The sequence below is a fragment of the Paroedura picta genome, chromosome 8 (genome assembly GCF_049243985.1).
Source record: "Paroedura picta isolate Pp20150507F chromosome 8, Ppicta_v3.0, whole genome shotgun sequence".
NCBI lineage: Eukaryota > Metazoa > Chordata > Lepidosauria > Squamata > Gekkonidae > Paroedura > Paroedura picta.
Genome location: NC_135376.1, coordinates 90,138,804 through 90,162,124, shown reverse-complemented (window position 1 = coordinate 90,162,124; position 23,321 = coordinate 90,138,804). Strand labels below are relative to the sequence as shown.

Here is a 23,321-nt window from a genome sequence, read left to right as displayed (position 1 = left end):
TCCTGTGCTTAGCAATGCAGGTCCGAATCTCTCTTGAGCGCAGAGATTTGGATGTGCTCTAAGATCCTGGCCCTCGGAGTGTCACTTGTTGAAACGACAGTGTATCTATTTCACTTGGATTGCAACCATTTGAAACGTTTGTCCCGTTTCCTTGTCGGACCGCCTCTACCTGTGCTGGGTTGTTAGTTGCCCCAGCTCATTCGAGCAGAAACTGTCATAATTCCATCATGCAAGACTAATACTCAGTGAATCCTTCCTGGCTGGCACGCTTGCCAAAACGGGGCCCAAATGAAAAACAGAGAACAGCGCAACAGCTGCTTGAGAACGCTGGAATGAATGTCAATGCCCGGTTGCTAAAATACAGATGGCAGAGTTGCCCCAGGTAGACTGGGAGGGGGGAGAACCATTGTCTCAGCTGACAACATCGGCTGCAGCCAAATCAGAAATGATCAGCACATGGCAGGAACAGTTCTCTGGTAGAATAATTGCCAGTGGCTTCCCTGTTCCCTTGAGCTGCACATGTGCAAAGATGTGGTAAGAATAAACAGGGAGTAGGTGACCTGTTTTGGGTTGGGGAACGGGAGAGGCAGCATTTGAAATATCAGGAGCTAAGCAGGTTGTACTTGGATGGAAGGAAGCTGCTGCAGAGGAAGGCAATGGCTCACCATCTCTCCTCCTCATTTAACTTGGGAGCTCCTTGGTTGGGATCACCTTAAGTTGACTGTAGCTTGGCACCACGGCACGCTATATCCACCTGCAGGCAACTTTGGTGGCCAACCGCTACCAACCATAATGTATGTACAGTTGGGTGCGAGACTGTTTATATTTGGGCAGACATGTTGCCTAAGCTGTAAATAGCATTGGTAGCAGGTGCCCAGGTGGGCTGGGAGGGCAGAGGGTGGGGGAGTAAATGGTGGGTAGGTTCAGATTAACTGATCGATAGAACCAGAGCAAACAAATAGATTTCCCCCATCCAGCCTCCTTGCAATACCAAGGGGCATTTCCCACGGCTTAAAAATAGCACAATGGTTGCTGATTGAAAACGCTACTAATTTGCCATAACGCACGACGTCGTTAACGATCTGCAACAATCCTGAAACCGACCCGCCAAAAGCGCTTCGTTGTAGCGCTTTTAGGGGAATCCAGAAAACTGGATTCACCCTCCGGATAGCGATACACTCCTGCAACCAATCTGCAACAGTAGCGCTAAAGACCTGTGCGTTACCATTGTTGCGGGTTCTTCAAAGTCCCTCCTCCCGAGCCTGTCCTCCAAACTTCCGGCGAACTGTTCGCCATTTTTTTTTTCTCCGAGCGAGCGGGGATCTACGAGGCAACGGGACAGCGACTGGCTTTCAAGCACGATTACTTTCGGAAATTCTGCCCGGACACCACAAGAGTTTTTCACAAGCACAGTGGCACACACCGTCACGTTCCCAAAATTTGCCCAAAGCTTAAAACCCCGTCTACCATCGGCCAGTCCTAGCGGAGTCAACGTACAGGGAGCATTTTAAAAAATTTTCCTCTGAGCGTGCCAACGAACATTCGCCGCTCGCAGTCTCCTGCTTAGCTTAGAGGGGTTCAATAGACATGATTCGTGGTGATATCATGAGGGGCGGCTTATATGTAGTGGGTCTTTGTGTGGTTACCGGTGCGTGCTTGTGCTTGGGTGCGGACAACCCCTTCCATTGGCGGCTAGACCTCCGGCAAGCGGAGTTGCCGTCCCCCGTTCATTTTAAAAAATTTTCCTCTGAGCGTGCCAACGAACGGTCGCCGCTCGCAGTCTCCTGCTTAGCTTACAGGGGTTCAATAGACATGATTCGAGGTGATATCATGAGGGGCGGCTTATGTGTAGTGGGTCTTTGTGTGGTTCCCGGTGCGTGCTTGTGCTTGGGTGCGGACAACCCCTTCCATTGGCAGCTATACCTCCGGCAAGCGGAGTCGCCGTCCCCCGTTCATTTTAAAAAAAATTCCTCTGAGCGTGCCAACGAACGTACGCCAGTAACATGTCATGTTTGGTTGATTTATGCTGTGGCTGGTGAATATTATTGGGGAACTGCCGAGTACTGCCGCACTTGCTCTCGGTTGAACACCGGCATGCGTTTGTGTAATGGCGGACATTTTCCTAAAATGGCTCCCGCTGCATGTTCAAACTGCTCTTCTCTCGTGTAAACGAATCAGCGCATGCGTTAAGTCAAACAACAAGGGCGCCAATCTGGCCATTAGGAGCAGATCCTGTTCCCGCGCGAGGAGTTTTGAACGTGACATGTGACCTAATGTGGCCAATGCGCGTGTCCCCTACTGCCCTCTACCAATCAGGAGCCGGCTAGTCCCTTTGTCTTTGTGTGCGGGAAGGTATATGATCCGTTGCACCCTGCACCTTCCACCACCATTTTGCTCAGCTACTAGCGAAAGCAACATGGAATCGTCTTCTCAAGCCTCGTCCGTCCCTGCAACCGGCCGTGGCCCAACTTGGAGGGACGCGGAGATCAGGGACCTGATCGGGATTTTCTCGGAGGAGAAAATCCAGGACGCGTTCCAGTCCTCCCACAGGAATAGGGAGGTATTCGAACAAGTGGCCATTAAGATGCGCGCCCTGGGCCACAACAGGACCGGCCTTGAATGCCGGTCGAAGACCAAGACAATGAGGGCAGAGTATATGCGTGCCGTGAACCATAATAAGGGTTCCGGCAACGAGAAGGTTACCTGCCCCTACTTCGAGGAGCAGCGCCAGCTGTACGGAGACGGGGAAGGATCCGGCAGGCCGAAGCGCGTCGGCCGGAGCCTTAAGGTGGTTCGGAAGCCGGCTGCCCCGGTCGAGGAACCACCCGCTGAGGAGGATCCCGGCGAGGGCACCTCGTCCAGCTTTCGCCCTCCACCCCCCGTCCAGCAACGAGCCGCGGAATCGGTAACGCTGGACCTCATCGCCATCGTTCCTGGGGAGCCAGAGGAGGCTCCTGAGCAAACGCCCCTTGCCTCCGGTAAGTGATTTTCTTTTTATTTTATATTTCCTTTTGAGCAAATGTGTGTTCTGACGTTTGGGCATCGTTTTCTCGTCAGTTCGTTGCAACGCATAAGATGGTAGGCTGCTTGCTGTGTTTACTATTTGAAACGGTTTTAATTTTATAATTTAATTTTAATTTTTAAAAGATTTTAAAAGATGGTAGGCTGTGGAGTGCTTGCTGTGTTTACTATTTGAAACGGTTTTAATTTTATAATTTAATTTTAATTTTTAAAAGATTTTAAAAGATGGTAGGCTGTGGAGTGCTTGCTGTGTTTACTATTTGAAACGGTTTTGATTTCATCATTTAATTTTAATTTTTAAAAGATTTTAAAAGATGGTTGGCTGTGGAGTGCTTGATGTGGTTAGTATTTGAAACGGTCATGTTTAACCAACAGCCCCAAAATATTTGCTGCATGCCTCGCCCATAGGCCTTCTGCAGTACTTTGGCTCACTACTTTGGGAGCTTGCTTTGTGGTTCATGGTGTATGCTTGCTCATTTTTCACTATTTTCTGCTCTTGTCCACAGAGACACAGTTGCCAGGGACGGGGCCCCTCGAGTCTCCAGCAGCACCTGACGTGGATAGTGATTCGGGGGCATCAACTAACATTGGTAAGTATTAGTTAAAATAGGGGGGGGGGCTGTTTTAACTGCTTTGTGCTTTTCTGTTTGTGCAGGGCAGCAGCACTGCTAAGAGAAAGAAGAGAGTCCCTCTGCGTTGCTGGTGTAGGCTTTGAAGCTGGCTTTGCCACCCTTTGGTCCTAGATCTGTTTTTTTTCCTTTTTTTGCAGATTTCATACCCGGAACACAGGAGGAGGAACAGCCTGGGGTGCTTGGACCTCCTGCCCGGCGCAGGCGGATACAGATTCAAGATGGTGAGCGTGCATGACCTGTTCCTTTCGAGCCATAGCTGCAGGACAATGTCGCTAGGCACTAACCATGTGCTCCCTTTTAATTGTTGAGAGTCCTGCTGTGAAAGTAGGCAAAAGTAAAAGCACACCATGGGCAAACAAACAATAGCCATGTGCTCGCCGGGGATTGTTTAAATTCTTGGCAGGAAAACACGGGGACAAAAAAGAACACCATGTCCACCATGGTGTGTTTTGACTTTATTGATGTTACTAACAGTTTTGTTTCTCATTTTTTGCCAACAGAGGTTCTTTCAGATGAGGAGGAGGAACCACCCCTGGCTCCAGGCAGCCCACCACCTAGAGGTGCGCTCCCAGCAGAGGAGAGGCTTACGAGGGAACGCGGCAGGCTGAGGCGCGTCTCCGTCTTGACAAGCGTGGGAGAGAGGCTCCTTGAGCACTGCTATGAGGAGTCACGGCGTGCCGCTGCCGCTGACCAAGCCATGCTCACACTCATTGCCCAGGAGGGGAGAAAATTGAGGGCAGTCCTTAGAGAGACAAACCAAATCCTACGCGAAGGCGTGGAGGAGGTGCGACTGATAAGGAGACTCATGGAGAGGGCTGTAGTGGTCATGGAAAGGGCCTACCCTCCACAAATCGCCCCCGCCCCCCCACCACCACCCCCACCACCACCCCCACCACCACCCACACCAACACCACCACTTCCAGCACCCACCCCACCGACTCCCTCTCAGAATGCCTCCACCCAAACACGAAGGAGGACTATTCTCGGAAAGAGAAAAATAAAACCAGCAGACAAGTACTCCCCCTCCTAGTTTTGCCCACTTTTTCTATTTCATGTTATCTGTGTTTTGTTGTTTGTTGAATAAAGTTTATATTTTTGACTCTGTCTCTGTGTACCCTACTGTAGAATCTGCAAGGCCGAAAGCGGCCTCTCTAGTGATTGTCTATATTGTGGTACTGCTGTGTGGGTTGGAGGTTGGAGGGGTGTTAGTTCAAGGAGTTTTAGGAGTGTGGTGTGGGGTTAAATATGTGCGAGTTTAAGAAGTCACACTGGAGTCTTGTTATAAAATTTGCAATAACATTTTATTTTAAAAAACATTTTAACAGGGGAAAAACATTAGGGAATGAAACTTGGAGCCCCACCAGCACCACCACCCCCCACCCCCCTGGAAAACCTATTTTTTTTAACAAAAGTATACATTTAACAGGGGAAAAACATTAGGGAATGAAACTTGGAGCCCCCCCCCAACCCCTACCCCAAAACACAAACAGGAAACAAAACTCAGGTCCCACTGCTCCCCTGCCCAGCCCCTTCCATCTCCCTCACTCTCCTGCTCAACCTTCCCACGGACCCCCGGACTTTGCGGCGGAAGAGGTCCTCATCCTCCTTCTTCTTAACTGTGTGGGGAGGGAGAAAAAGTACACATTAGTGCCACACATATTTTCAAATTTCTTTAGTTTACATGCATACACTTTTAAGTGGCCTTAGCCACAGTGTGAGAAGAGTTGGGCAGTGGGGAACATAACCTACGTTCTTCCGCCTCCCTCTGTTGCCTTTGCTGCTCAATCTCCCCTTTCAGCTCTGCCACTTGAGCCTCCAGGGAAGTAACTCTGGCCTCCATCGCACGCAGCCTTGCCTCCACAGTTTCAGCTATAGGAATCAAACAAAGAATTTGATCACACTCCAAAAGGAAGCATCACATCAGGCTCCCATATGGCTCCATGGGGGTACACACACATGGGTCTCCCTCACAGACATAAAACTCTCACCTGCAGCCTGTCCCGAGGTGGAAGGTCCCTCTTCCTCCCCCTCCTCACGCTCAGGTGCTGTTGCCAGCTTGGATGGTGATTGTGTGGCTGGGCAAAGAAAAAGACAAATCATAAAACAGAGATGAAACACAGCTGGTGGACACACCACAGTTAGAGTCTAAGCGCATAACCAAAGTGGTTCTACAGTACTGGCTGGCTAAGTCTGAGGGGGTTGACAGCATCTAAATACTTTCTCGAATTTCATTGGGGACAGTAGGGGAAAGAGGCAGCTAGTCATTCCATGCATGTTTAAGGGCAAAACACAACGAGGGCAGCACTCACCCATATGCCTCCTCATGTCCAGGGGGGGCTTCCCAGCCTTCTCCCATATTTTTACCATCTGGTCGTGGAAGACCGTCCTCCCACTTGGCTGCGGGATCCCCCCCCCACTGTTCCAGACTGTTTAGGAAGTCCAGCTTAAGGCGCTTGAATTTTGTCCGGACCTGCTCCCAGGTCCGGACGTAGCCCCTCTCCCTCAGCTTTGAAGCCAACACCAGGTAAGCACCCTTGGTGTGGCAGTGGGTGCTGGCCATAAGGCGGCCAACACTTTTCGATTGGAGCACAAGCTCCAGAAGTGCCTCAGCCTCGGCGCGCTGCCAGAAGGAGCCCTTCCGTGGCTTCGGCATCTTCGGAATGACGGTTAGGGAACGAACGTGCGTTGCTCCGATAGACCACCCCGTTTTTTAAATGTATCAAAGCTGCCCACCAATAAAATTATTCATTGGAACATAAGTGGATTGATCCTCCGGTTTGACAGGGGTCGCCAATACTTCCTGGCTACCCGCCTCCCCGAACTTTCCCCATTCAGCGCTTCCGTATTGTGTTTGTCAATTTCAGTTGGGAGTTAGCATTTAGGGCTGTCAAAGTGCTTTTGGACCAGAGAATCCCCGTTTTTTTGCTGGCAAAGTACACAAACCGCACAAGACAAGGTTAAACAAATAACACAAAACTTTATTCACCAACAAGAGAGTGGGAAAAACAATTAAACACGCCTCCTGTTTCTGTAGATGTGGGTGGCTATGGCGTCCCGAACCTTGCACCCCTCTGCATAGATTCTTCTTCTCCTTGCTTCAGGGATGTCTTGTGTGTCCTCAAGGACAACAGGATCAGGTTCATCCACAGGGAAGGGGATGTTATGTCCCTTGTCCTCGCATATGTTGTGCAAAATGACACACGCGATGATCAGCGGAGTCACATTGTCTATATGCACGTGTAGTCGGGACATCAGGCAACGGAACCGGGACTTCAAACGTCCAAAGGCACGCTCCACTACATTCCTTGCCCGGGAGTGAGTGAGGTTGTAGTGGCTATGCACGTCTGTCCTTGGCCGCTTGTAGGGAGTCATGAGCCAGCGTCGTATTGGGTAGGCTCCGTCCCCGAGCACCAACGGCGGCACACGCACGCCCTCAATGGTGGCGGTGGGGTTTCCTGGAACAAAGACCCCTTCGTCCATGGCTTTCCTGAGGTTGGATTCCCTGAAAACAAGGGCATCATGCCTCCTGCCACTCCACCCCACCTCGGCATCGATAAACCGGCCGGAGAAGTCCACTGTTCCTTGCAGGAGAACAGAGCAAAAGTCCTTCCTGTTCCCGTACTCTTTTATGCTTCCCCCGGGGGCACGGATAGGGATGTGGCTTCCATCGACGGCCGCAAAACAATGCGGGAATCCAAGCCTGGCAAACCCGTCCATACTCTGGAATAAGGGAAAGAAAAGAATATAAGCCATTGCATGTCAGCGTGGGGTGTATCGCGTCTTCGTTGCTGACCTGTCAAACAAGAAAAAAAATTTAAAGGGCAAAGGGGATAGAATGACACTCACCGCTCCAAGCCGGTCTCCGAGGCACACGACTTTGCTGAACAATTCCGCCTCCATGGCGAGGCAGAACTCCTTAAGGATATCGCCAACCGTAGTGACTCCGAGTCCGAATTGCTGGGCTACTGTCCGGAAGTACTGAGGGGTGGCCAAGTACCACAATGCGGCAGCCACCCTTTTTTCAACTGGAACGGGGCGCCGCATGCCAGTGACTTGCCTCTCCATGCGTCCACGTAGAGCCTCCACGAGTTCAAAAAATGTCCCCCTCGACATCCTGAAGTTGGCAATCCAGTGGTCATCATCCCAGCGAGTCCACACAAAATTCTCCCACCAGTCAGAGGATCGTTCGTCCACCCAGAACTGTCTGGGGAACCGGACCTCTGCCAGAGCTTGCCAGCGTTTCTTGGCCGCCATGGTTACCCTTACAGAACGTCTTCTGCTGCTGGTCAGCGTTCCGGGCACCCGTTCTCGGTACTCCGCGATAGCAGACGTCCGACGCGACAAGGCGGTATTCATGCGCTGGAGCACCGCGAGCATGTGAGCCAGCAATTGAAAAATAAGCCTCTCCATTGCAACGTTGACCTGTGCTGCGGGCAGTAGGCTACGCAAACAAAAGAGTGAGGCCGACCGCGTGTCTGCCCAGGTGCATATAAGCAGGTAACCTGTGGGCGTGTACTGTGGGCGGGGATTAACCAATCAAACATGTCAATGCATCTGGTTCCTAGAAAACAATAGAAAACACGTTCCAAGGGCGCCAATGATCGGACGATAACGCGTTGCTACGGGGTTTCCTGGGTTTTTTAAAAAAAAAGGGAACCCCGACAAGTTCGGCTTTAGGGTCGAGGTCAAAGGTGTGCCTGCAGTTTGATTGACGGGCACGGGAGGCCAGAAGCGCTAAAAAGGGACCTCCTTTGTAGCGATAAGACGGAGAACCGGAAGCCTGTGGGTTACGAAAGTGGCGAGAAGTGAAAGTGCCAAATTCCGCAAAAACCGCAGCTGTGCGTTACGGGCACGGCTAGTTACATTTCGCTACTTGAAGTAGCGCTTTCACAAACGGCAACCAAATAGCAACTTTGAGCTCTGTGCGAAATGGCCCCAAGAATAATCATCAGCTTCTTACCATCCAACTCAGACTTTCTCAGATTTCCTACCATTGAAACATTCCTACCCCGAAACATTCTTCAGGCTTCAAGTAACCCCAGAAGTGGCACAATTCTGCAGAAGCATAGCTGTGAGCATGCCCACCCGGGACACCTCCATTTCCCACCCCCTCCAGGCCCGTCATTGGCCATTTAGGTGGGAGGGGTCAACATGACCATATATGGTCATATCACCCAATAAATGTTGAACAATTTTTTATTTAGAAAAAATTAATTAACCTTTCCAGGGACGTCAAGAAACCCCAGAATTTCACAAACCCCTGGTTGAGAAAGCCTGATCTAACTGATTATTGGAAGAGTCTCTTACTTAGGTTTGGTAGGTTTTTGTGCTGTTACCCTTGATTCTCTTAAGGGAAAAATGCCTTTGAATGCCATTTTTCAGACCTGCAGCCAGGATTCATACATTGGGGACCTGTAATGGCAAGGGCAGGACCCATCCTGCTACTGGATTGTTTAAATAGACCAATCATTTTGAACTTGGGGAACTCGTACTGGGCCAATCACAAGCTCTGGAAGGAACTTGGCACTGTACATAAGTTCAGTTGGTGTTTTCATAATAAGGGGCTGATGTTTCACTTTATGAGGCCCATTACACATGGTGGTAGCTACATCAGGCCGCTGGCGGCACATTGATGTGGAACTTCATGCTCTGCAGCATTCTGTGTCTATAGGACACATTTCAGTGTTGGATCTGCCCCATTGCAGAAATAAGTCCCCCCAGGAAACACAGAAGTGGCAGAATGGTTCCACCGTGATGGGGGGGGGGGGGCTTATTTTGCAGGAAGGTGGGATTGCATGGAACGCAAGTCCACCTTCCTACAAATTTTTTTTTAATGCTCCAGAACTTCCTGCGGTATGACGAAGTGCTACAAATCTGACTGGGGAATTTTGTGTCCCCTCTGGGCTGCTGTAGGGCATGAAGGGGCTGGGTCTGGAAGGCCTGGCTCTTCCCTGTACACACAGACATGCCACGCAACAGGCCCTGCTAGCTCACGCATTCCCTTAGCCTGGGGCAACTTAGGGACCGATCCTTGGCAGGCCAGGGAGGGGGCCGGCCCATTGGCTGTGTCATGTGGAAGTGAGGATTAGCAGCACTTACATATGACTGCCATCTCCACCTTCTCCACCTGTGCAGAATCAACCAGGGTGATTCTGAGCCTAAATGAATCCACTATTCAATAGTCTTTGCCTCCAGCACCCCTTCCAGTAACCTCTATCCACAGCCAGCCAGTTCAGGGTTCATTGAAATTTCCATGGGCCTTTTGAAGTGAGGTTTAATTGTTGTCAAATATAATACTAGAGTCAAGACTGGAGAGAGCTTTAGAAATATGGGGTCCCAAAAAGAAACAGAAGGACTGTACAAGTCAGTGTTTAGATGTCAGTCTAGGCACTAGATAAATTTAAAATGTTTAAATTTAAAATATCAAATAGCAATGCAAGAGGAGATAACAAACAGGATTCTACACCTTTGTATACGAAGAGAGTATTTGGTCAGAAATCTTAGGCAGTGGCAGTTCTTAAAAATTAAAAAGGATTTTTTCATTGAAAACAGAACAAAAAAGATTCCTAACATACAGACACACAAGCTAAACACAAACAAGTTCATAAGAAAAAAGTAGGTAGTTGGGGGAATTCAGAGTAGGGTTAGGTAATATTTACCTGTCCAGAAGCATAAGGGGGCAGGGCTCCAAAAGAGCAACAGCCTGTCCTGCAGGTTTGGTTTTGCGGATGGGAGCCAGAACACAAGAATGATGATGGTGGGATTCTGGTCTGTTTTTATAGCCTAACTAGTGTTTGGAGGGCATGGGGCAGGGCAAGGAAGCCCTGAGACAATGAGCAAACCGGGCTTGGACAATGAAGTTGGGCTGATCCTGCGTTGAGCAGGGGGTTGGACTAGATGGCCTGTATGGCCCCTTTCAACTCTATGATTCTGTGATTCTGTGAAGTTATGATTGGCTTACTGGGGAAACCTCTGGAGCTGGCATAAGGTTTCAGGTGCTCTTGTGGTATTGGCTAGGAGGAGCTGCCAGGGGTGACAGACTCTTTTGTCAATAGAGCTTGATAAATCGGTGAATACAAGACAGGAAAAGGCTTCCAGAAACATTACTTCATTGGGAAGGAACATAAAGCTGAAACAATACAGGGTCACTGAGAGGATTAGCCCCTGAGCCAAATGTCGGTGCGATCCTTAGGGCTTTTCCACTGCAAGGAATGTAGCCATACCACCTCTGAAGGCAAGCAGCATGTTCTGGTCCCTCCATATGACATTGCCTTCCTCCAGAAGCTGGCTCAGGATTTCTTCCATTTTATCCCGCGTCTTCGGGAATCACATAAAGTGGATTCACCACCCTAAAATGCACTTCCCACCAGCAAACAACCAGCCTGCTACCAGCCAAAGGGACATTTGGAGGATGAAACGTGCTCTAGTCCACCCAGCTTTCTCCTGCCCTCATGCCCGCCTCCCTTACCCGCGCTCCCGGGCACAGGAAGTTGTGTCTTTAAAAAATGTTGTAGCATACACGTTTCTTTTAAAACCGGCCATAGCTTTTCATGATCCCCATAGGCAAAAACTTTGCTGTAATCTCTGAAACAAACGCTGATTATTTTCTGAAGTTCTTTTGTATGCTCCAGTAACCAATGAGAATTTGCAATATGATCTCTAGTACCTCTTCCTTTTCAGCATCTAGCTTGAACGTCAGGCATTTCATGTATAGTTTCAGTTATATGTAAACCGCTCTGAGCCTTCGGGGAGGGTGGTATAAAAATATGTATGAATGAATGAATGAATGAATGAATGAATGAATGAATACATTTGTGATTCCATATATGGTAAAAGTCTTTGCTATAAGTCTTTGAGCATCACTTGACTTGCATGAGAAATTAATGTGATGGTCCAAAAGTTGCTGCAATCATTGATGACTCCTTTTTCTGGAATTGGAGCATCTCCAGTCTATGGGTCATCATTTTGTTTTCTGTTTTTGTTGGCACAATTGCATTAAGATTCTGATGGACTCTGTTTCTGTGTCTTTGAATAGCTCCCAGCCACTCCTATACCTATTATGCATGGCAGCAGCCACACTGAGCTGTTGCCGTTCCATTGAGTCAGAAGAAGAAGAACCTATCCCGGGCTATATTAAACAATTTAACAATAAATACAAATAAACGTTTCTTATCTCTTCTTATATTTTTATGTGTATAAGCACAACCAGAACGGCCTCTAGATTAAACCATTTTCAATTTTGTTTTCCTCAGTGGTTGTCCTTCTAAAATACAAAAGCATACAATTAATACAGGCTTATCAACCATTTTTACAAAACAGAAGAGAACATATTTAACTGAACATAGTCATTATTCTAGTCTACAATAGTACATACCTCCTATAATTTTTATAATTGTACATTGGTATTACCAGCCGTCCAATTAGGGTCCGGATCCAGGAACACCAGTCCAGACTTAGACACCGAATAACAGATGCTCCGATGGTGACTCACTTCATGGGAAAAGGACACAAACCAGAAGATTTACTATTCTTTGGACTTGAACAAATCTCAACTGTTGGACACCACAAGATGGACATCAATAAGATCTTGAGACAACGTGAAAGTTTTTATATTTACTCACTGGAAACTATGAGCCCTAAAGGCTTAAACACAAATTTGGAACTTTCTTGCTTCCTGTGAGGTAGCACCTGCAAACACAAGGACTGCAAAATGATGCTGTAATTTCTTAAACTCAAGCTAAGTATAAGATTAATAGCCTCTATAGGGGTACCTTGGAAGAAAGTTTATTATAATTTAAATCCTAACTGATAGGCTTCATGGCCAATTGGGAGAATTTAGAGCCCTTAAAATATTTTTTACATATGTTTGGAACTCTTTGCTTTTAGATGAGACTGCAGCTTTAATTGGTATAGGTGTGGCATGGAGTAAGTTTCTCAGCTAGAGTATAATTACCAGAGGCAGTCTACAACCCAGTGGGATGAGTCTTTTGAACAGACCTCCCCAAACCTGAGAGCCAAAGGCCACATATATATAATATAATTTAAAGGTAAGACTTGGCCCTTTAGTATAATTTTTATAATTTTTATAAGTTTTACGATAATAGCCAAAAAGCTGGCTTTTGATTTATATATATATTAAAGAAACAATGACTGTATATTTATAAAAATTATAGGATGTATGTACTATTGTAGACTAGAATAATGACTATGTTCAGTTAAATATGTTCTCTTCTGTTTTGTAAAAATGGTTGATAAGCCTGTATTAATTGTATGCTTTTGTATTTTAGAAGGACAACCACTGAGGAAAACAAAATTGAAAACGGTTTAATCTAGAGGCCGTTCTGGTTGTGCTTATACACATAAAAATATAAGAAGAGATAAGAAACGTTTATTTGTATTTATTGTTAAATTGTTTAATATAGCCCGGGATAGGTTCTTCTTCTTCTGTTACAATAATTTTGAACCGTCCCTTTCTTTTCGTGGTGTTCCATTGAGTCAGGGCAAAAAGCCCCGCCATCCCCGGTGTATGCACGAGGGAGGAGCTTCCCTGGCGCATGCTGGCTGCCCTGGCGCAATGGCCCTGTGCATGCAACGCAGGGCCAGAAGCACCGGGAGCACTCCGAAGTGGCAGCAGTGGCAGCAGGGGGAGAAGGGGCATGAGGCCCCCACTGCACGATGGCGGGGAGCAGCATGCTGCTCTCCCACCATGGTGGGGTGGGGAATGCCTCCGTCAGCTCTGCAGAGCCACAAAGCTGACAGGGATGAGAGGCATCCCTGCACGAATGCCATTGGTTGGGGGAGGAGCTGGGCCCAAAAACCAGGCTCCTCTCATTATGCACAGGGCTTGGCCGACCTAGCCCTTGCCTGCACCCGTGGCAATCCCAGGCCCATGGAAGAATCCACGTTTTGTTAACACGGGTCTTCTGAGGGCCTGAGTCAGGCCAGGCCTTGGATGGCAGCGACGTCGAGTATAATCGGGGATTTCCCCTGAAGCCCTGTCGCCACCATCATGGGCATTCCGGCCCATGCATAATCGGTCCTAGTGATTTGTTTCTCCCAGTTGCTCTCAGCACAGGTTTTACTTCACTTTGTAACACCGAAGGTTCTTCTTCAAAAGATTTGTCTTGGAAGGAATCTATCACCCTTTAATTTCATGTGTATTGTCCTTCGGTATATAATTCCCATCTCTTCAGCAATAGGTGCATGGCATGATTCAATGATAGAAAAATTAGCTCTGCTAGATGCCCAGGACAGAGTAGGCAGTAATGTGGATCTTGATAAACCAGCCTTTCTCAATGGTTTTACCAGGGAGGACCCACTGAAATTTTTTTCAGGCTTTGAGAAACCCCAGAAGTAGTATGATATGCAGAATATGGTTGGGAATCATATGTAGACACTTACCCTCCCCTCCCCTCCCTACCCCTTTAGGCCCATCATTGGCCACTGGGGAGTCAACATGAACATATATGTTCATATCCAATAAATGTTTAACAAATTAAAAAATATTAAAAATTAATTAACCCTGATCCATTTAGGAAATCCTTGCAGGGTCATGAAGAAACCCTAGGGTTTAATGAAACCCTGGTTGAGAAAGCCTGTGATAGACCAATGGTCTGAACTCAGTAGAAGGCTGCATTATGTGTTCCGTTGGTGGGCCAGAATACCTGTCTTGGTCTTCAGTCTATTCAGCAGTTGGCTGGGCATTTACTGCTGTTGAGCAGCTGGTCCCAATAAAAGGCAGCTAGTAACATTGTCTATTCTACAGGGGCAGCAAACTTTGGAGTCTGGTATGCACGCTCCGAACTCTCGATGCAATGCAATTACAGTTGAGGCGTGCTGTAAACTTGCTCTAACTTCCTCCATATTGCCTGCTAATGTGCAGGGATGCAAGTGATTTCCACTTGTTTGTTTCCCATAAAAAAATGCTAATTAGTAGATTATGCATAAATGTCTTGGGTTTTGATGGTAATGGGATGATTGCCATTGACATGTCAAGCTACACATGGCCGGTTTATTGTTTTGTGTTTTCTAATCGGCTGTTGGAATGGAGAAGCGGTAAGCAGGAGGGGATAATGTAACATAAAACTTTTGTTTTAAAGCTTTTCCCCCCTCTGTTTGTTTGCTAGGCTCTTTTGGGTTATCCATTTAGCTGCATTAGTCTCATTAAACACACACCTGTTATCTTGCAAACAAAGCCGAATACGCTTCAGCCAACTTTCTCAGGCCAGTTGGTCCTTTGTTTTGATTTTAGCTTTTATAATAATCCTAATGATGATTTCCCCGAGTTGAATTTTATACTGTGACGTGCCAACAAAACAAACATATATTCCGCCCATCTTTTGTGAGCATGCTGTCTCCATAGATAGCTCCAGAATAAATATGGGAAAGGGACGGGTTTTGTGAAAGCGGTAGAGAATGATTGATTATGTAGAGAAGAACGTTTCTCTGTGGATGAGTGGACAAAATTGAGCATTAAGTTTCTTGTATAGTTAGAGCAGCCTTTCTCAACTTTTGTCTACCATTGAGAACCCTTTGAAACGTCCTCCAGGCTTCAAGAAACTCCATGAAGGGTTGTGATCATGCAAAATATAGCTGGGAAGCATAGTTGTGGGCATGCTCACATGGGGCCCCTCCTGTTTCCACCCCCTCCAGGCGGGTAAGCTGTGTAATAACAAGTCCCCTGAGGAGCAAGTTTCATGGGAACACCCCAGGTTGGGGGTAGTCAAACTGCGGCCCTCCAGATGTCCATGGACTACAATTCCCAGGAGCCCCCTGCCAGCGAACGCTGGCAGGGGGCTCCTGGGAATTGTAGTCCATGGACATCTGGAGGGCCGCAGTTTGACTACCCCTGCCCCAGGTCTATAGAAAAATCACTGCACATGGCCCCGATCTCCACATTTAAAAGATCTGCAGCAGGGTCATGGCTGAGAAATGTATTGATGATCGTGCTAGATAAGTAGTTCCCAGGGAAAATTTCCCCATCAACATCAACAAAAGTATCATAAAAAGAACACTATTTGGAAGGAGCAAAGTTCTCCAAGGTTTTTGTTTGCTTGCGGATTTTCATTTTAAATAATATAGTAGAATGAATGGAAATGAATAGGCACAAAAATGCATTAAGGAACGGAAAGCCTTTTTCCTGGGTTCTTTTGCAGCGTTGGCATCAGGAGCTTTTCTCAGCATTCGAGAGTCTTAAAACCTTTGGTCTCACTTGGTATAAGAAGCATTTTATGCTCCAGTGCATCTGCCTGCCCCCGTTGCTGAAACCCTATGGAATTTAGCCTTGGTGAAGCTCTGATGCCGCCCACGTTAGAACAGGAGTTAAGCTTTCTGATACAGTGGATCTTGACAGCCAAAAAGGACTCTCTGCCTTTTTCTATGCACTCATGTTATATTTTGTTGTTGCAAGGAGAATGCTGCCTTAAAAAAGAAAAGAAATCAATACCTGTAGCATGAAGATCTTCTGTGCTCCTGAGAAGATAAGACATAGGGCCTGCTACATTCCTATCACAACAGGATCAATAAGCTCCCTCTGATTAGAATTTTGGGTGGTCACGTGAGTCATTTCAATCTTGTTATTCTGGACATGTCAGCATTTTTGAAACCAAACCTTTATAAAAACAGAGGTAGATGGTGCGTGGCTCAAGGGAAATTTAAGTCCTGGCATGATATCAAAGATGAAGAATTCATACCACCAATCAGCAAGATTAAAGGAAGTAATGAATATGGAAGGTAGAGCCCTAAGAGAAAAACCTGTTTGATTACAAAGCAAAGTATCTGTTTATTACGATGGATATATAAGCTACTACTTCAGTTTGAAACAGGAGAAACAAGGGAAGAAATGAAGAATTTTAGAGAGCAAATACCTGTCAAAATGGGAACACGTGTAGAATAAACATTAAATATACAGTCAGATATTAAGCGAAAACTGGTTTTCAGTGGGTATATCACTCTGTAGGACATTGAGAAAATGGATGAAAACTACAAAGAAAAAAGCTGAAAATGTCAAGAAACAGACGGAACTTTTTATCATATATGGTGGACTTGTAAAAAGGTCCAAACTTGGAAGGAAAAAATACAACATGTTTTAAAATTCATTTTTAATGAATGCTAATATGCAGGGGATCTAATCTCTGCAGTCTGAAGATGTTCTGTAATGTCAGGGGATCCCCTGGAGGCTGGCATTGCTGTGGGGTGCATTCTGAAAAATGCATGGGATGGCTACCATCAGCTCTAATTGGACCATCTGAATGAACAGCTATTCCTGCTTTTAAAAATCTACAAAACGGAGTTAATAGAAAACAAGAAATGGTGTATGAATACCAGAAAGAGTTGTGACCCAATCCTACTCTTCCTAAATTTAAATCCCCAAAATTCCTAAACATCTTTTATTTACTTAAACTATATTTTAAGTTATTGGGTGATCAGAGATAACACCTTGCTGATTGTTTTCATATCAACTCTTACCACCCCAAACACAGTAAAAGGTAAAAGTAAAGGTATCCCCTGTGCAAGCACCGGGTCATGTCTGACCCTTTGGGTGACGCCCTCTAGCGTTTTCATGGCAGACTCAATACGGGGTGGTGTGCCAGTGCCTTCCCCTGTCATTACCATTTACCCCCAGCAAGCTGGGTACTCATTTTACCAACCTCGGAAGGATGGAAGGCTGAATCAACCTTGAGCCAGCTGGGGAGTCGACTGAAGATGGCGCCATAAAAAGCTGGACTTCTGTTCAGCTCTTAAGCCATGCCGAGGGTCAGGAGCTTTTGCACCTGGCTGACCTGAGCAGATACGCAAATCTGCTCGCCGGTCACCCCAGGAACCGGGAACGGCATCCTGAGGGTCCTACATATCCGTGGGGAGGTAGGGGGACCGAACTCCCCGGATTAATAGCGGCGTGTGCTCAAGGTCACGATGGCGTCCTTGTCGCAAACAAGTTTACAAGCTTGAAATGACCAGCTGACCCTACATTCTTCCCAGACCATCTTTTACCAGATTGACAGGAGCGTTGACAGAAGCTGAAGTCTACAACAGTAAGGATTGAAAGCTTTCTGGCTCTTCCCTTTCTTTTTCCACAAGCTCTCCCCCCCCCTCCTCAACCAATTTATAAGTGAATTCCCTCTTTCGCCAAGTGAGAGACTCCCAGCTAATTATACCCACTAACCAAACAAAGAGAGAGTTCAGTGGGGGTAGCTGACTTGATACGGAGATTGACAAACTGATAATTTGGGATCACCCGTGCTCCCGCGAGACCTCACGAGACTTTATGTTTATAATTTGTGACTGCCTGGAACTATGGAGAAATTAACTAAGGCACAGCTTTTCCATTTGTTATGCGAAGGGAACTCAAAGATACTGAAAGCAGTCAATAAGCTGGAAAAGGAAATCCGTGGGATTAAGGGGGAGCTTTTGGACGGAGCCGACGGTCCGGAGAGAGCAGCTGATACAGCTTTGCCAATAATAAATCAAACGAAAACTCAATGTTTGGAAGTTAATCAACAGGAGGGGGAGAGAGCCAGAGATGTAAAAACCCAAAGTACCTTTGAAGAACCTGGGAAAACAGATTCAAGGAAGGAAAGCACCGAAAACCTGGAAGTCTATTCAGAGCAGGAAATGATTTGGATCAGCAAAATAAAAAGAGTCTATTCAAAAGCGACAGCAACCAGGAAGCTATCAGGAGATATTCCTGTGCGACCAGAGGAAGAGATCCAGATTGACAAAGTATTCAGAGCCTACTCAAAGGCGACTGCAAGCAAGAATCAAGTAAGAGATTTCTTTGGCCCTGACAGAAGGACAATCAGAAACACTCTACTATGGTGTTCATTTTCTGCGACCACCTGAAGGATGAGTTGAACAATGGAGTATTCTCCTGACTTCCTGTGGGAAAGACAGCAGCAGTAACTTTTAGGACAGGACCAATATATGAAGGGAACTGACTTTATATCATCTAAGACAATAATAGAATATATCCTTATAATAGATTATACTCTCATATGTATCAACAACTACTTTGCTAAGAAAGATGGTAATAACTCCCAGATCAGGATTAATATGCGATGGGAATTGAATATGTATGTCAATATGTGTGCTAAAAGAGGATGACAAACCATACTTCATAGGCATTAACAAGACAGCAGTAGTAACTTCTAGGTCAGGGCCAATTCATGAAGGGGACTGACCTAATATCATTTAAGATAATAACAGAATGTATTCTTATAACAGATCATACTCTCATATGTATTAACAATCACTTGGCTAAGAAAAATGGTAAAAATTTCTAGATTAGGAATAATATGTGATGGGAACTGAATATGTATGTTAAAAGAGATGGCAAACCATATCAGCTGGTCGCTTTTTCTACTCAATTTCTCTGTAAATGCTTTATATAATAATAAATAATAAAATATACTAAAAAAAAAACAAAAAACCTTGAGCCAGCTGCTGGGATCGAACTCCCAGCCTCATGGGCAGACAGCTTCAGAAAGCATTTCTGCTGCCTTACCACTCTGCACCACAAGAGGCTCTTACCCCAAACACAGTATTGTACATTATTTTCTTCGGGCACATTCCGTGTCCACTGCTGCACTTAATAGTCTTTTAGTCTTCCGCTTTTTTATACTTGGTGCTGGAAGGAAGAAAATCCAAGTGGCGTATTACCTTCTTGCTCAGTAAAAAGTAAGGTTGTTTCTGACTAAGTCTCCCAGCCGACAGATTAAAAAAGCTCTAGGTTTAATGAATAATAGTTAGGTGCTTTTTAAAAAAAGTTATTTTATTTAAAATTATTTAATAACTGACTCACACAGAGAAAGGGCACCTAAGCTCTTTGAATATAATGAGTATTAGCATGTCTAATTTTGCATTGGATGGCCGAGAAGAACTTTAATTTTAAACGAGGGATTTGGAGTTGCAGTGGGTTCTTTATGTGTGTTTGGTGCATGGATTTATGATGGTCCCCATAGAAAGCTGCTAACTTCAGATTGGGAAATCGCTGTAGATTTTAAAGGTGGAGCCTGGGGAGGTACCTCAGCAGGGTATGATACTCTAGAATCCATCCTTCAAAGGAGCCGTTTACTCTGGGAGAACTGATCTTGGTCATATGATCCAGTTGTAATTTCAGGAGATCTCCAAGAACCTATCTGCAATGTTAGGTTAGCATCTCAACCTTCCATTGTGTTATTATATGTCTCTCTGTTTTCTTTAAAGGAGGTGGAGATGGAGTGAGCATTTGGTGATCTTGGATTTGCTTTGATGCCTGGGGTTGTTTATAATTTCACTTTGATCTCCATGCAGGCTGTGTGTTAACCTTATGCTGATAGATGGGTGCCTGGAAGAAGAGGAAGCCTCAGGCGTAATCTATAATGCAATGACCTGCCTGGCAGCCACCCTCCATACAAGCTTGGCTGCCGAGCACGACGCTTCTCTGCTGCCCCACAGCTCACCTCAAGCGGCCTGAGAGCAGCAGGCACCACACTTCCCCATGCCGACGATCCCCATCTGCCACCCAACATGCAACGTCCCTTTACAGCCACCATGAGGGACGCCACCTGCCACATGGCACCACTGCCGCCCATGCACCTCAGGTAGCCATGCCACCAACCCGAGACAGTGGGATGTCATCAGACACCCCTTCAAACAGGGTGGCCATGTCACCTCCCGCACCCACACGCTCATGCTGCCACCAACACTGTGCCCTGTGCTGCACCACACAGCCCCTCCCACAAGCTCCACCCAATACTGCCATCACCGTCATCCCCATCAACCGATACACTCCCCCAGCACACATACACCCAACACTGCCCCCGCTACCTTGCCTGCCACACACACAGATGACCACACCACAGACCATGCTCCCCCAGCCTGCTGCCTCCCCCAATACCCAAAACGCCCATTCATGCTGCTGCCAGCACTCCAAACTCCACCCCACCAGCCCATCCTGCCCACCCCACCCCTCACTACAAACTGCCCAGACATTCGCTGCCTGCCCACAGCCCCCACCAAGCACGGATTCTGCCATCTCCCCCAGCCCTACTGACCTTCTACCTTCCCTGCTGCCAGCCAACCATCCTGTGACAGCTGCTGCTCCACCCATCCATTCCCTCCCCTGACCCCCCTCCCCAAACAGCCATCCCCGCTAGCACCTGCTGCGCTGCATGCAGAGAGAGAGAGAGAGAGAGAGAGAGAGAGAGAGAGAGAGAGAGAGAGAGAGAGAGAGCTTAGTTTGTTTCTTTTTAAATAAATCACTTTTACTGAACATGCAAAGGCTGATTATTGAGAAGTCTACTAGGAACGTAGAGCCTGTTGTGGTGCAGAGTGGTAACGCAGCAGTCATGCAGTCTGAAAGCTCTGCCCATGAGGCTGGGAGTTCGATCCCATCAGCCAGCTCAGGGTTGACTCAGCCTTCCATCCTTCCGAGGTCGGTAAAATGAGTATCCAGCTTGCTGGAGGGTAAACGGTAATGACTGGGGAAGGCACTGGCAAACCACCCCGTATTGATTCTGCCATGAAAACGCTAGAGGGCGTCACCCCAAGGGTCAGACATGATCCAATGCTTGCACAGGGGATACCTTTACCTTTACCTTTACTAGGAACGTAATGTGGAGATGGGCAACCCCATCCCCGGACATGGACCTTTCTTTCTCCCTGTATCTTTCAGTCTGGTGATGGACCTGATACGTAATGTGGAGATGGGCAACCCCATCCCTGGACATGGACCTTTCTTTCTCCCTGTATCTTTCAGTCTGGTGATGGACCTGATACGTAATGTGGAGATGGGCAACCCCATCCCCGGACATGGACCTTTCTTTCTCCCTGTATCTTTCAGTCTGGTGATGGACCTGATACGTAATGTGGAGATGGGCAACCCCATCCCTGGACATGGACCTTTCTTTCTCCCTGTATCTTTCAGTCTGGTGATGGACCTGATACGTAATGTGGAGATGGGCAACCCCATCCCCGGACATGGACCTTTCTTTCTCCCTGTATCTTTCAGTCTGGTGATGGACCTGATACGTAATGTGGAGATGGGCAACCCCATCCCTGGACATGGACCTTTCTTTCTCCCTGTATCTTTCAGTCTGGTGATGGACCTGATACGTAATGTGGAGATGGGCAACCCCATCCCCGGACATGGACCTTTCTTTCTCCCTGTATCTTTCAGTCTGGTGATGGACCTGATACGTAATGTGGAGATGGGCAACCCCATCCCTGGACATGGACCTTTCTTTCTCCCTGTATCTTTCAGTCTGGTGATGGACCTGATTCATTTCTAGATTTGAGGGCAAATGTTTACTTGGCTCTCCTTTGATAACTGGGGCAGGCTGGAGCTTCTTTTCTTTCAAGTCCCCAGGCGTACCAATTCCTGGATTTGACGTCTGCTGACCTCACAATATTTTGTCCCTTGGGAACTCACTACTGAGATCAAGTCACCTTAGCACTCTCGGACGTCTTCTGTGTGTGATGGGACTGTTGTCGCCAAAGCGTTCTCTCTTTGTGTGATTGCAGTTAAAAAAATATATACCCATAACCTTTCCAAAGGTTATTGTTCTCCTTCCAACTCCCTCTTGGCTTTTTCTTCTACATATTTTCCGAGTGTTCCTGACATGTTAATAACTCCCCACTCCATAATATCGTCGTAGTCAAAGATAGAACTTTTTCTTTTCATTTACGGCCCAGCCACTGAGTCCTTAGCTGTTTTAGCCTGGTTGGTGTTTGAAAAGAGAAATAAGGTGTCGTTTTGGAAAATCCGTTTCACTCCTTCTGTACTAGGACAAATACAGAAGCCACATTTAAATAGAGGACTGTGGAAGTTCCACATATGAAGGAATTGCAGAACGTTAAGTAGAATGTCTGGAATGGGTTGAAACTGTTATAGTTGCTAAGGTCAAGTGAAGTTAGAGTGTTCTGATAAATAGGAGACTATTTGGCTTCAATTGGAATAGCAGTCTTAACATAAGAAATAGATGATATGATTGGATTAGAAACAAAGAAACATAGTGTTGAGAAGAATCCCGGAGAGTTGTCCAACCCCTGCACAATGCAGGAAATTCACAGCTCCCCCCCCCCCTTCATATGCTCACACTTCCTCAATGACCCTTGCTGTATGCCCAGTGGGAGGCAAAAGACCGCTAGGATATTGCCTGGAGGAAAATTCCTTCCTGACCCCAAAGAGCTGATAATGGCATTACACTGGGCATATAAGAAAGGGCCTTACATTCCTTCCTGTCCTCCTGTTCGTGATCTGCCTATCATATACAGGCTAAGGGGGTCTGGATTTGCTGAGATGGATAGGGGGAAAGTGCCAGTCTGGTATGTTGCAGCAGTGAAAAAAGCAAACTCGGTGACCATTTCCTCACAGAGGGATAAAATGTGCATGGCCTCCTTCGTAGAAACGCAGGATGGTAAACCTCACAAGGACAGCCTTATGATGCAGGCAACATCATGCAGAAGGAGCTCTAAACCCCCAGCAGCCAGAGGCTGTCCAGGGGAAGATTCCTCATGCAGAAATGGTCAGTGTTAGGGGGTGTAGGGAAAAGGACTGATAATAAAATGGCCATTATAGTAATGCCCCTGTATAGATCTATTGTGTGGCCACATTTGGAACTCTGTGTATAATTGTGCTGACATTGACAGAGATTGGAGCACCTGGAGAAAATGTCTGCTTTGGAAGGT

The 23,321-nt window shown here is 46.7% G+C and overlaps 2 protein-coding genes across 5 annotated transcripts in view; both read left to right on the top strand.

Annotated features, from left to right (window-relative positions):
• NRG3 (neuregulin 3) overlaps window positions 1-23,321 on the top strand; it is an 805,324-nt gene that overhangs the window by 641,224 nt on the left and 140,779 nt on the right. The window lies entirely within an intron of this gene.
• Window positions 993-5,023, top strand: LOC143843947 (uncharacterized). The gene is made up of 4 exons (XM_077350810.1): window positions 993-2,978; window positions 3,528-3,611; window positions 3,791-3,874; window positions 4,154-5,023. Exons 1-4 carry the CDS (start codon window positions 2,357-2,359, stop codon window positions 4,681-4,683), a joined length of 1,320 nt encoding a protein of 439 aa, XP_077206925.1. The 5' UTR covers window positions 993-2,356; the 3' UTR covers window positions 4,684-5,023.

Coding starts and splice junctions, on each gene's coding strand:
- LOC143843947 (XM_077350810.1), top strand. CDS start 2,357: ATGATCCGTTGCACCCTGCACCTTCCACCACCATTTTGCTCAGCTACT. Junction 2,979..3,527: donor GCAAACGCCCCTTGCCTCCG/GTAAGTGATTTT, acceptor TCTTGTCCACAG/AGACACAGTTGCCAGGGACG. Junction 3,875..4,153: donor GCGGATACAGATTCAAGATG/GTGAGCGTGCAT, acceptor TTTTGCCAACAG/AGGTTCTTTCAGATGAGGAG.